This window comes from Aythya marila, assembly GCF_965140915.1.
Source record: "Aythya marila genome assembly, chromosome: Z".
Taxonomy (NCBI): domain Eukaryota; kingdom Metazoa; phylum Chordata; class Aves; order Anseriformes; family Anatidae; genus Aythya; species Aythya marila.
Window position 1 is genome coordinate 30,279,116 of NC_139080.1, and position 13,174 is coordinate 30,292,289.

General features: G+C 36.7%; 1 protein-coding gene across 3 annotated transcripts; it reads left to right on the forward strand.

The window, feature by feature from the left end:
* The first annotated feature begins 373 nt into the window (after window positions 1–373).
* On the forward strand, window positions 374–12,636 carry LOC309890395 (programmed cell death 1 ligand 2-like). 3 transcript variants are annotated; one of them, XM_082784199.1, is made up of 7 exons: window positions 374–536; window positions 5,504–5,572; window positions 7,314–7,676; window positions 8,717–9,001; window positions 9,580–9,722; window positions 10,102–10,138; window positions 12,350–12,636. In XM_082784199.1, exons 2-7 carry the CDS (start codon window positions 5,518–5,520, stop codon window positions 12,430–12,432), a joined length of 966 nt encoding a protein of 321 aa, XP_082640325.1. In that variant the 5' UTR covers window positions 374–536; window positions 5,504–5,517; the 3' UTR covers window positions 12,433–12,636. The 3 variants fall into 3 exon arrangements, with proteins under 3 accessions (XP_082640325.1, XP_082640327.1, XP_082640326.1); XM_082784200.1 differs by lacking the exon at window positions 374–536 and adding an exon at window positions 981–1,119; XM_082784201.1 differs by lacking the exon at window positions 5,504–5,572.
* Window positions 12,637–13,174: the final 538 nt, after the last annotated feature.

The following is a 13,174-nucleotide window of genomic DNA, read 5'->3' on the forward strand; positions in this document are numbered from 1 at the left end:
ACAATCCCTTGAGGAAGTTTTTAAAAATTATTCTGGTAAAAATTAAGATAATATAACTTGGTGGTTTCAGGAATGCAGAACAATCCTAGTAAATGCAAGTTCAAAATCCAAGGCGGTATACTGCCCTAAGTGGGTGTAAATCCAGTAAAAAAATATGAGTGTAATTAAAAGCATAATTTGAGCCTATAAACTCTGCATAATGCTTTGAATAAACTTGTTTGGATGCATGTTCTCAGCATTGAACTCAGAGTACTTTCATAATGAAGTATCAAAATCAAAATGAAACTGGAACTGCTCATAAATTCCTAAGAAGCTTGGTGGTTTCCTTTTAACATAGTCACTTGCTTTGTGGCATAAAGCTTGAATAAGAACACAAGCTTCATTGTTGATGCTTATGTTAAAATGGTTATGACAGCTGGATGAATAGCCATTGCTATCAAGCAAACAGGATACAGCTGCTTTGTCTGTAAACCTTTGACAGTCTTCACTGTTATGTGAGCCTTCTGATTCTTCCAAAGGTTGCATAAATATCCCATGTGAGTATAACACTTATAAAATACAAATCTATATTTACTCTGTTTCTAGTTAATGAACTGCAGATTTTCTCTATATTCTTAAGATTTGCTTAAATTAATTTCATTTTCAAATGATTTGCAGGGAGTGGATTTTGAACCAGAGACTGGATAAGTCCCAGACCTTAAACATGGGTCTGTGTAACTTCAGACCTCAGAGAAGGAAGAGTTTTAGAAACTGAATCTGAGTCTCCAGCCTTCTGACTGTCAAAAGCAAAGGCAGAGCAGTGGTGCTAGTGAACATCTATAACTTATGAACTGGGATGTTGCTGTTTGTAAATCTTTCATTCTGAATATCAGGGGAGAGCTGTAAGGAGGAAAAAACAAACAAACAAAAACAATGTATACATTTCTGTCTGAATGTTTTTGGTTGCTTTCCTCTGGTTGTTATTAATCCCTTAGCATCTGCAGGGCTGTTTTGATTACATGACATGTCTGTGGAGTTTCACATTCTGCATTCCCAGGAAAAGTATCTCTTTTTGAAAAGCTGGAAATCACACTGAACTGTTAGCCTGTATTGTACAGTGATGTTGCTAATAACTGGAAGGTACATATTTTCTAGAATGCATATCTGCATTAGTTTTAATGTAATTAATGATATTTTATTTAACAAAGATTTAAATCCAATCTTATCCTAACATCAGTGAAATTCCTTATTTAATTTGAGATTTTATTAGTATTGCTCTATTTTACATTGGAAAAAAATGTCAGATAAAATAGGCACTAGTTGTATTTGCAATTTATATACTGCAATTGTAGTGATAGGTACATGGTAAACAATTCAGTGAGAGTGAAAAGTAACAGCAAAGAACAACAAAGAAGGAATTGAGAATGTTATCCTCTCACCTGAAAGCTGAAGTGAGATGGAGAGCAGACTGAAATGATGCAAATAGGCTGTCACAGGTGATGTGAACTTCAGCGATGAAGCAACGGGCTAGTAGTAGCTTGACTGCATAGTGAGGCAGATAAGGGACTGCAATAAGGGTGCAACAGCTGAGAGCAAACAACAGGTGAGAGGGCATGTGGTTGAGATGGTTACAGAGAACGAGGGTAGATGTCTGAGTCCACAGGATGGGAGACTTAATGGGAAAGGCCTAAGAAATAGACTTTGAACAAATGTTGTATTTTACTTTATTAAGATCTAGTATTTTTTTAAACAAAATACCTCAAATGGAAATAGAGTACATTCTGTATGCTGGTAAGATATAGAACAGATGCAGTTTATATGAGTATCTAATAATGACTTTATTACTATTTTAAATGAGATTTCAAGCTTAAAGGCACAGAAGCTGGATCCTTCACTGAACGGGAAAAAAAAGTTTAGTCATTTCATGAGGACATGGAAAAGCTTATGAATTTTTGCAGATGTGAGATGGCTGGAAGGAAGATTGCTAAAGCATATAAAACACAGAAGCGTGTAAAACAACATTGAGCGTTTCCCCAGAATAATATCCAGGAGGCATACATGTGCCAAATAAATCTATACAAAGCATAGCCACATTAAGCAAGTACCCAGTTTTTGCTTGGTAGCTCCATGGCTGAATCAGAGTTTGATGTTCCCCTCTTGCTACCTCTTCTGCCACATAAGAGCATCTTTATACCATACGCCTACATACATAGGATAAGCACCTTTTTTTTTTTTTTTTTTTTTCTTTTTTTCCTGTCTACAGAAATTAATGAAATCTATATAGAAAATGAAGTAGCATGTTGAAAACAGTATTGTGGCCTAAAGTACCTAACTTGCGCTATTTGAAATGGGAATGTTGGGTCTAAAATTTTTGATGGAACAAGAAACATCTTTCTCATTACCTGGAAAATTTAGGGAAACTGCTTCAGATTTTATGTGACCTGGTGTATTCCTTTGGCCAAAAATTACTTCTGTTTTTGGAGATAAGTGTTATGATCCCTGGGGGTATGTCAGCTGGGGCTAAGACTCAAGTTATAGGCATGATCAAGCAAATCAAAAGGAGGAAACCTATACCTATCATACTTTTGACCTAGTGGTGGGATTTTAGCAATTTATTGTAACCTCCCTCAGGACTTCACTCAGCACTCAGTAAGAAAATTTATCAGAATATGTTCATTTTGGACCAAGAAAAGTAAAGAATGGGTTTCAACTTAGTACTTTCAGTGATATAAAAAGCTATATAGAAAGAGATTAGATTTCTCCATTTTCCCATTCATATTGCCATGACTTTGTTTTCACTGTTCCCACTCAACTGGAACTGTTACAAGTCATAAAAAGCCATGATAGTTTTTAGATGTGTGGTGCTATGGTTTACATAACCTCAAAACTCAAAGCTTTCCTCACCTTCATTTTCACAATCACACAGCACTGTGTGAAAACTTGCTTTTTCTTCTGCAGATTGGTCTGGGAAATTCATTTACTGAGAGGATCTGAATTGCTGTTGAAATGTCACACAACTTCCTCATGTTCTCATATGTGGATTCCAAATCCAGAACCAGTAGTTGCTGGTTTTTAGGGCGCAACTTTTATGTGTTGTATCTCTATGAAGTTGTAACAGACAGATGATGAATATGCTTTATAAATGGTCTTTTGCTAAAAGGAAATGCTGTAGCCATCTGAAAGCAAGTGTTGCATGTGTACCTGTTATGATAGTTGTGTACAGAGACCATTGCATGACACGACAAGCTGTACATTTTACAAAAGATAGGCAAACATTGATTGCTGTTGTGCAACAGAATGAATGGCTGATACAGTCAGCTCAGATAAAAATACTTTCCAGTAACTGGTGGAGACTTTTTTTAATGAGGGTGTGTCAGGATGCCTGGTGCAGCTACAGTATTAGTTTGCACAGGTAGATTGCACTGAGGTAGTGCAACAGGTTGATGCCTGCTAGTAAGATCACAGAAATAACAAAAGGTGGTTTCTAGTGCAGATTCTTGCAGATTCCCACAAGCATTCCAGGGCTATGCTTTCAGTATAACAAATGAAAACAAATTTCTCTCTTTGGGTTCTCCTACTTATCTATGGTGTGTGTTATGCTATTCTCACACTAATCCTTCTGGTCTCGCAAGACTTATTCTTATTTGATAAAAAAAAAAAAATATGATTTCCATCTGCTGGTGTTTAGTTATGTATTCCTTTATTTTTTGTTCTATCCTACTACTCTCAGTAACATGTATTTTAAAAAGTCTGATCCACTATTTTATACCAGATCTGTGCTTTTCACCTTCAGTGTACCCAGAGGTATAAAAAGAGAGCAGGTTCACCGTAAGTATCCCACACAAGGCTAAGTCAAGGATCCAAACATTAGCGTGAGATACTCTTCAATTCTTCATTCACTTCTTCCCCCTGCGTTCACCTGCTTCTAGGTAGGTTTGTGTGTGAGTATAGCAGGAGATTGAGGGTGGTAAATTTCTGTGTAGTTCTAAATAAGTGAAATTTAACCCAGCTCTAAGGGCACTACAGGATCTTTGTTTCTGCATTCAAGAAATGTAAATTAATGCTGATACTACTTATCAACTCCTTGCTCATACAACTAAAATTATAATGATCTATCACACATTGAATAATGCCATCTTAGTCCTCTGATTAGTCCTTTCATTTACATGAATTAATCTGCTTTCTACAGTTGTCCATCCACCTTTGTGGTATCAAAAGCTTAAAGTCTCTATTTCCAGGAAAAGTTCCCTAATATCAGTTTCTAACTTTGATAAAACCTTGAGGTACTGAGAACTCAAAGGTGGAAGCAATCAGAGAAATGCAGTACCTGAGAAAATCAGAGCCAGAATGTTTCAAGCTGAGTTGCAAGTGAACAGGGAAGTAAAATCTAAAACCTTCTCCAGTAAGCTCTGGGGAAGTCTAAAATTGTTCCTTCTCTTCTTTACTTCCTTATGCTGTTTTCTGGATCTGTTTCAGAGATATCCAGAAAGATTTTTTTATTTTATTTTATTTTATTTTATTTTATTTTATTTTATTTTATTTTATTTTATTTTATTTTATTTTATTTTATTTTTCTGAAGAAGAAAAGAGATTTTTCAGACTACAATACTAGAGCTTGTTTGTTAAAAGTAATTCTTCATTCTTCTCTATTGTCTCTTCAGTAACAATTATCCCTAGGTTTTCTTGTTTGATTGTTTTTGTTTTAGTTACGTTGATTTGTATACAAAAGTTCTAACAGTATTTTCCTTGTTACTGGAAAAGGAAGACACTAACTGTAAGACTGGACTTTCTCCTTTAAAGGCTGTTGGTTTACTGTAAGCAATGCAAGGTACTTCATACATGCCAGGCACTACCATGTGCAAAAGCCCTGAAACCTGAAGCAAGCTTTAATTTACCCCGCCCTGAGATTACCAGCACCACATGTTGAATGTGAGATATCTGCTGGTTGTGAGGTTAAAGAACTCAGATAACAAACCCAGATAACAGGTATACTCAATGAAGTATGCGAAACAGAGATGAAACAAAATCAGGATCAGTGGTCTTTTTTTAAGCTAGATCAGGTGATCTGTAAGCTAGATCATGAATTAGTACAGGCAGTTAAATAAGTCTGCTTGTGTGTGTTTATAATGCCCTGACATGTGAGAAGCCAAATGCAATTGCTTCTATTATTCATAGGTACAGAATCTATGTGAAGCTCATGAAGCTGTTGTAAAAGTTCTACCCCATCAGATTATTTAAGTCTGTTTGCAAGATCCAGATATTTTGAAAATCTCAAGGATAAAGTTGTAGAAGTGTTTTTTCTCCCTTCACTGATATAACTCAGTGGTTCGTATTCTGTGTGTGAGAATGGGTTATTTTAATCAGGATTTTCCTTTTTTTCTAGTGGTAGGTTGTTTTTTTGTTTGTTTGTTTTGTTTTTAATAGCTGTGAGGTGCTCTGAAGGGTTGAAAGGCTTTTAGTGGCAGCATTCTAGTTCTCTGCAAGAGAAGGTAGCTGTTGTAAAGCTGCAATTCTTTTATTTCAGATCCACCTGAGAAAATGTTCCAAATCCTGACACTGCTGTTGCTGGAAATGCAGCTCTGGGTGGTTTCAGGTGAGAGGAACTAGACTGCCTTCCAATCTCATCTCTAGGACCAATGTGATGACACTGTTGACCCCTCAGAGTGTGGGATGCAACACCTCCAGCGATAACTATGTGAATGGCTGGTGGCATCCGGAGCCTCTGCTTTGCAATGCCTCAGAGAAGGCATTGGGTAAGCACTGAGCACAGGACAAATGTCCATCACTTTCCATGATCATGCTTCTTGGAAGCATGGTGTGTTGGCAGTGGGTGTCCTGAATTACATGGCTGTGAGAAAGATAATAAGAAAGCATCTTAAGCCAATTGCAAACTACAACAACCTTATTCATCTGTCCCTGTAGCAGGAGCAGCTTGACTAAAACCCACAAGGGGACCACGGGGGGAGAAAAATAACTGAGGAGCACTGCATATAAAATTGCAATAATTCTGTACCTGTCCCCTGGGTGGCCACTGTGCACAAAGGAGTTTGCAGAGTAAACGGGATTCCTTTTGAAGTGAAGTGGATTCCTGGTGATGTGGCAGTGCAAAATGGGGAATTGCAAGAAGAGAGCTGCAGGTTCCCAGCCTGAGGCCAGCTGTAATCAACAAGAGACTGCTCTGTTCCCCATCTGCACACTTTGTATTCAATAAAAAAATCGGTATTATTATAATTACTAGGGATAAGTCTTCTTCTTTCTTTTTCTTTCTAATCATCTTGAGACAGATACATGGCAATGTACATGTATACTCCTTATTTAACTTCACTTAGGTTAGTGAACTCATACGTTCTGTGCAGACACAAAATGACAAATAACAATTTAAAATGGGTAAAGCTTGGCAATTCTTTATATGATTTTTCTTTTGTATTAAACAGTGTATCAACTGTATTAAATACTGTTGTATTAAAAAGAATAAGCATTGTTTAAAGGAATTGAAGCTTTCTCCGTAAGTATTTCACAAACAGATGATTAAAAATCAATAAATGCATGAGCAGGTGCATGAACTTCTCTTTTGAATGTCATTGTCAGTATGACCAAGTGTTTCTGAATTAAATATACCAATATCTGGTAAATCCAATATAGAAGGTAGTAACAAGGTATATGGAATGGATTATAAATAGCTTTCTTTTATCAAGTACACTTCAAAATGATAAACAATTCATAACAATATGAATTTCAGGTTTGGTGAACAGCTAGGAAGATTGTTTTGGCATGTTTTTGTAATACTGTTGTACATTTCTAAGGTTGCATGGGATCAAATGATATTCACGTGGTCTCACACTTGTGGAAGACCACAGTTTCTGCGTAGCAATTCTTGCATGTTACACTTACTTACCTCATGCAAATGTATGTGTTTCTCAGGAGTTATACTGGATTTTCACTTTTTAATGAGTAACAAAACTAAGCTTAGTGTTTAAATAATTAATTGCCACTTTTATAAGGACTTACAAGAACATACAGATACAGATTTAATTTCAGAAAAATGCTTAGTGTGTAATCACTGACTCAGCCTTAAATTAATTCTAAAATGTGAAAAAAAAAAAAAAAAAGCTTTTCTTATCCTTATCCTTCAGACTCTGTAAGCAGTAGAGAATGGAGATGCTTTTCTATAGATACAACTGACATGGTAAAAATGCTAGTGTGAATAGGAACAAAAATGTTTAAAACTTTCAAACTAGTGACTATATGCCCAACTGTATGAAAACTGCTTGCCCAAGCTTAAAAAAAAATCAGAATGTACAGCAAACAAAACCTGTTTTCTTTTCCTACCTTAGGTTTATTTACAGTTGAAGTTCCTCAGCAGCTGTACGTTGCTGCATTTGGGAGCAATGTGACCATGGAATGCAGATTCCCTGTGAACAGCTCGTTGAACCTGGGACTCTTAAGTGTTGTCTGGGAGCAGAAGAGGCAAGGTCAGTCAGAATCAAGAGATGTGTATGCACTTCACAAGGGGAAAGCACTCCCTCCATCTCAGCATCACGATTACATGGGAAGAGCAGCACTGTTACATGACGAATTGAAATCGGGACGAGCTATTCTTCAAATCACCAGCGTCAAGATCACAGATGCGGGATCATACCTTTGTCTTATTGACTACCAGGGCGCTGACTACAAGTACATTACTTTGGAAGTAACAGGTTAGTAGTTGAAAGACAGCAGTTGAAAGACAGCGCGTGCATACTCATTTGAGATGTCTCAACTAAATTCCTACAGACTAGCAGGAAATCAAGAAATGGCAGGAATTCGTGGCTAAGTCTCTCACCAAGATACTGTGCTCAGCTCCCAGGTGCACCAAAGCACTTGTCTCAGTGACAGCTAGCCTTTAGTTCAATGGCAGCTGAGCTTCTCTGAGGGCCTCTCCATCTATCTCTATGCCCTATTCTGTGGTCCCCTCACCCCACTGCCCTGTCAAGCCACCTCTGGCCATTCCCAAGCATTTTTCAGATGTGCTTTAGTTCACCTATGAGCCCTGCTGCAAATACCCAAGTGTCTAGGAATTCCCACAGTGCCTGCGGCTCCAGGAACAAGTACATGTGATTTTGTGTGTTTGTCAAAGCCAAAAGGACATTAGTAATAAATCCATACATGACTGGATAGCATTGCAGAGCAGTCCTTCAAAAGGCCTCTGGCATTTCCCACCAATTGCTGTATGTCTGTGTGGTATGAGGCAGCATTTATTTCCCATTCAAGCAATCAAAGAACAAACATTGTCAAGCACAAAAACAGACACAGACATTTTTAAGGCCTGAATTGATCTTACAGAAATTCAAAGTTCTCATATGCTGAAAATATGCTTGTTTATAAAGCATGGAAGCACAAACAGTAAAAACAACCTTTTTCTTAAAGTGGCCTGAATGATTTCTTTTGTACTACAACTACTATTTTGTGTATTCAGGATGGGGAAATAGGGCCCCATGAGATTTCACTTATTTCTTCTGTGGTAATGAAATACAAATTCAGTGTTATTTGCTGCCTTGGATAGAGTAGTGGAGTAAGCCCTGTCACTCTGGGCCTGAGAAGGATTGAACTGATACTACTGAGTTGTTCTACAAAATTTCCTTTGTCATTTCAGTTACAGACACAGATATAGTATGACAATAAAGGGAAGGTGGGAAAGTGAAGTGGGAAAATTAATATCATTGCATAAAATAGTTTCACACCACTTGTTCTTATGCAGCATCTTACAGGATAATAAACACTCAAGTGATGAGAAAAGGGGATGAAGCAAAGTTTGTTTTTATATGCCAGTCAGAAGGCTTTCCTCTGGCGGAGGTATTCTGGCAAAATGAGAAGAACATCAGCCTCACTGGGTCTGCAAATACCACCTACACGCTGACTACAGATGGCCTCTACAATGTCACCAGCATCCTCACATTCAAGCCAAACATGAGTGAGAACTACAGCTGCATTTTTTGGAATAAAGAAGTGAATGAAGAAACTTCAGCTCACTTTTCCACTTTAGGTTCATATCACCTTGAACTTGTATGAGAGAGAGAGGGAGTGTTGAAAATGATTATGTGCTTTGCTATATACATAATGACCTATTATCCATCACTAGAATTTGATTCTAGCAAGCAATGTAATACTGATGATCTGGAAAGGAAACAAGTTAGTGTTATTTATGTCTTTGAAACCTAGATGAGCTCACATCACAAAAGACAGCCAGTCATTTTCTGCTGTATTTTAGTTTTAGGGTGGCTCCCATTATTTTGCTCATTAATTTCTTTAATCTTCATGGCTATCTTTCCTGATCCAGACTTCTAATTAATCATTCTTCAAATAGGGTATAGCTAAATTGCAGTAGTGCTTGCTCAAATGTCATGAAAATGAAAGATGTATTTCAGAGCTTCTTATAGCAATATTGCAGAATAAAGTATCCATAAAATGTTGAACACCACATTTTGATACATGTTAAGAATCCTATGTTCAGTCAGAGCAAGACTTTGGAGAATCAGAATTGGTAACTTTATAAACTATTCCTGTTTTGTAAGTTATGAATTTACTTTCTTTTCATGTTTGTTTATTTATTTATTTTGACAGCTTTATTGAGTACACTGTATAGTGGACAAAAATCCCTGATCTTATTTATCATCGCCACGTGTGTGATAGTAACAGTCCTTCTCTCTGCCTTAATAATCTTTCAAAAGAGAAAATCATTCAAGAAATGCCATGCCAAAAAAAAGGTACATTTTACTTCAGACAGTGGATTTTTCTCTTATTTTTTTATTTTCCTGTGAATGAAATTGGAAGTTTTAATAACCCTGGGAATGCTTCTTGGACTTTGACCATGTTTTCTTTCTAGAGGAACTCTGTTCCAAAATGAGATCTTGCCTTATATGAGTTGGGCTTTATTTTTCTCACCTTTTGCTTAAGTGAGACAAGGTGTATGGATGTATATTTTTATTTGAACATCTACAGTTTTGTAAAGGATACAAGCAAGTTCTGTCTTGGGTGAGGAGGGCTATAAAAACATAGTTTGCTGATACATATTTTTTTCATCCATTTGAAATGTTTAAGGTTTTTTTTTTTTGTTTACAAATATGTTTACATTTACTTCAACAGACAGGAAAACTGAACCCTAGCCTGACAGATGAGAACAGTAAGTCATATGTTCTTATGTTTATGCTTACAGCTTTTTCTTCCTTACAGGTAAGAGCTATGTAAATCTATAGACTGCAACTTAAATAATGTGACATCAAAATAGAGGCTAGTTTTGAATTTAAACTTTTTTTTTTTTTTTTAAAAAAAAACAACAACAAAAAAAAAACTCTACTATCAATACTCTTTACATTATAAATCTAACTTAATGACCTTCTCACATTCTATATAAAAATAATGAATGTTTATTGCCTGCTGCTGATAGCTTGCATATGTAGCCATGCACACCCCTGTACAATAATTGCTGTTCCAGTATTCTCAGCTGGGTATGATGCACAGGGAAAGCTGGTTGTTTTGGAAGGCATAAAGCTTTTTTGTAGCAATTGTCTGTTATGCTTTTGGCTCAAGCCACAAGTTTTGTCAGTAAATAAAATGACATCTGATTTCTCTGGAGCATTAGATGATCTTCTGAGCCACTTCTCATCTTAGTATGTGACTTTGCTAGACACCCAGGAATTATTACATGGCAAAGGAAAGGTAATTTCTAATAGCATCAGGATGCATGTGACTATCTTGTACTAACACTGAACTGGTGAAAAAAAATAAAAGAGAAAAAGAAATCTGTAAAGCGATATAAGAAAGCTCTTAAAACACCTGCATATATAAATCACATTTATTAACTATAAATTTTGAAATCTGATAGATTATTTTATTGTCAGGAGAGAGGCTGTGGTCACTGTCAGGTACAGTGATACCGGGTACAGCTGTAATTCCTTGCTGCAACCGCCAGGGATGTCTATTTAGGACTGCCCCAAGGCTTCCTGATACACTCCAGGAAGACAAATGACTACCCTACCACTGTGTAAGGAGCAAAACTGTGATACATCTGATAGAGGACCTGAGGAAATAACACAAAGTGGTTTCTGGACACACAGAGAGGTTTGGGCTTTTCCAATAACAGGATTTACTTGAGAAGCCACTCTTGTTTCCCATTACTAAAAATAAAATAAAATAAAATAAAATTGGAAAGTCACCAGGTTAAAAAGAAAACTTTGTAGGAGAAATAAAAACTGGGAATTGGAGATGGAGAATGACATCTTCACTGACTTCCACTTTACCTTCAATCATGGTGCATGCCTTTCGCCCCTAGCCATCCCACCCACCAGCATCAGTAGATCTCATACAGAAAATGACACTTTCAGAAAAGCACTTTCACCTGTTCACAAATTATGACTTGCTGAAGTCAAAGGCCCTTTTTCACTTTCCGTGTGGTGGTGTAAAACTACAGTGGAACCAGGCCATGTGCAAATGAATGTAAGCTCTAGGCTGGCAGAGTTTTGGAGGACAGCTCTGGTGCATGCCCAGACATAATTTCAGTGCATGTTGTCTGAACACAGACTGACTTTCTGTGGCTTTTTGTGTTGTAGGTTTTTTTTTTTTTTTTTTTTTTTTTTTTTTTTTTTTTTTGCTTTGTAAGCATTGGTCTCCTCTTAGCACTTACTGAAATGAAGAAATTAAAGGAGAGGTAGCTGCTTTTTGTGGTTTTGTTTTACTTCTTCATTTTAATGACCGAAAATCTTTGTCATATGACTTACTGCGTGTTGCACAAACATTTATATTTCTCAGCACCATATATTTTTAAGAAACACTGGAAAGAACCTTTTTTCCATGATGAGTATGCAGTTGAAGCACAAAAGCCACAGATACTTTACCAGAGAGCCTTGGAAATGACCCACATGGCCTTGGTTACAGGAACAAGGATTGTTCATGTTATCATTTTAACTTACAGCTTGAGCTGTACCAGCACTGAAGACCCAGACTGTTTTACCTCATCACTGAAATCCCAGTTCTGCAAACATTTCTTCAGCTGCACAGATTTTACTAACAAGCATTCCCATGGATGCTGTCTAACCAGATTTCAGTTTTGTTATTTCATTTGCATGAATGATAGTCAGTGATAGTTTTGACATAATAGAAAATTCAGAATTTGGGTCACAGGTTAGAGAGAGTTCTTCCCTCTAAAATGATTGCAACAGGATATCTTTGGAGTTAACAGCAGCTTTAAGGAGTCGCTGTACTTCAGCATCCCCAGAACTAGCATGTAATTACGGTAGGGTCCTCAGTGTTTATCACTCGGTTGTTAAAATCAGGTGATTTATTTGCTTGTATTATTGTAGATTTTAAAAGTAATGCTTTTTCTTCTTTTTCTAAGGAGATGACTATAGCCCTCAAACTGAGGCTGCGTACTTGTCAACTGCCACATATTCTGGAGACAGTGGGAGTGTGAGTCTGTGAGAGCTCCTCATCTCATATGCTGGAATTTGCACTTTTTATATCTGCTTCTGAGGACTTCAGAAGAATGTTACAGCACTTTAGCTTCAGATGAACAATGAACTTGTGGGAGTTTGTTTAATGGACAGCTGTGCTTCTTCAGATAGAGTATCCTGAATTTACTGAGAATTGTGCTGTTATTAAATATGGTTTACCACTGGGAAAGGGTTTTCTGTCTTTGATTCACTTTATGTTTGGGCATATTGTTGCTCAATGAATTTTTTTTTTTCAAGAATGCTTTTGTTAACTGGTACGGTCTCATGAATGTGGGAATTTGAATAAAAGCTGTACATGCTGTCCTATGTCTAAACATCTTTAATGTGGAGACATTTATATGCAAGTATCTCATTTCCAAACCTCCTAACATATTACACGGGGAATTAACACAAGTGCCCACCAGCAAGGCAATATATGGAACATATTTCACAAAACCAAGGGGAGGTTGAAGTTAAGTCAAAGTACAGACTTTAAAAAACAAATAAGAAATACAAAACAAACAAACAAAAACTAAATCAACATTATATCATGGAAGCAAATATTAATGTAGAGTCTATGTAAAACTCTATAAGTAAGCCAGGTTAAAAACTATGAACTGTGATGTTGTAGCTGCATGACAATAAGGAGTTTTACATCTGAGTTGATTACTCAACAGAATTTTCTTCAGGAGGAATTTAGAAGCAAAAGTGAAAATGAAGTTCAGCCAGAT

Bases quoted from the DNA above. Each gene is read 5' to 3' on its own strand.
- LOC309890395 (XM_082784199.1), top strand. From the start codon at position 5,518: ATGTTCCAAATCCTGACACTGCTGTTGCTGGAAATGCAGCTCTGGGTG. The intron at 7,677-8,716 runs GTTAGTAGTTGA...GTTCTTATGCAG, and splicing joins CATTACTTTGGAAGTAACAG to CATCTTACAGGATAATAAAC. The intron at 10,139-12,349 runs GTAAGTCATATG...TCTTTTTCTAAG, and splicing joins TAGCCTGACAGATGAGAACA to GAGATGACTATAGCCCTCAA.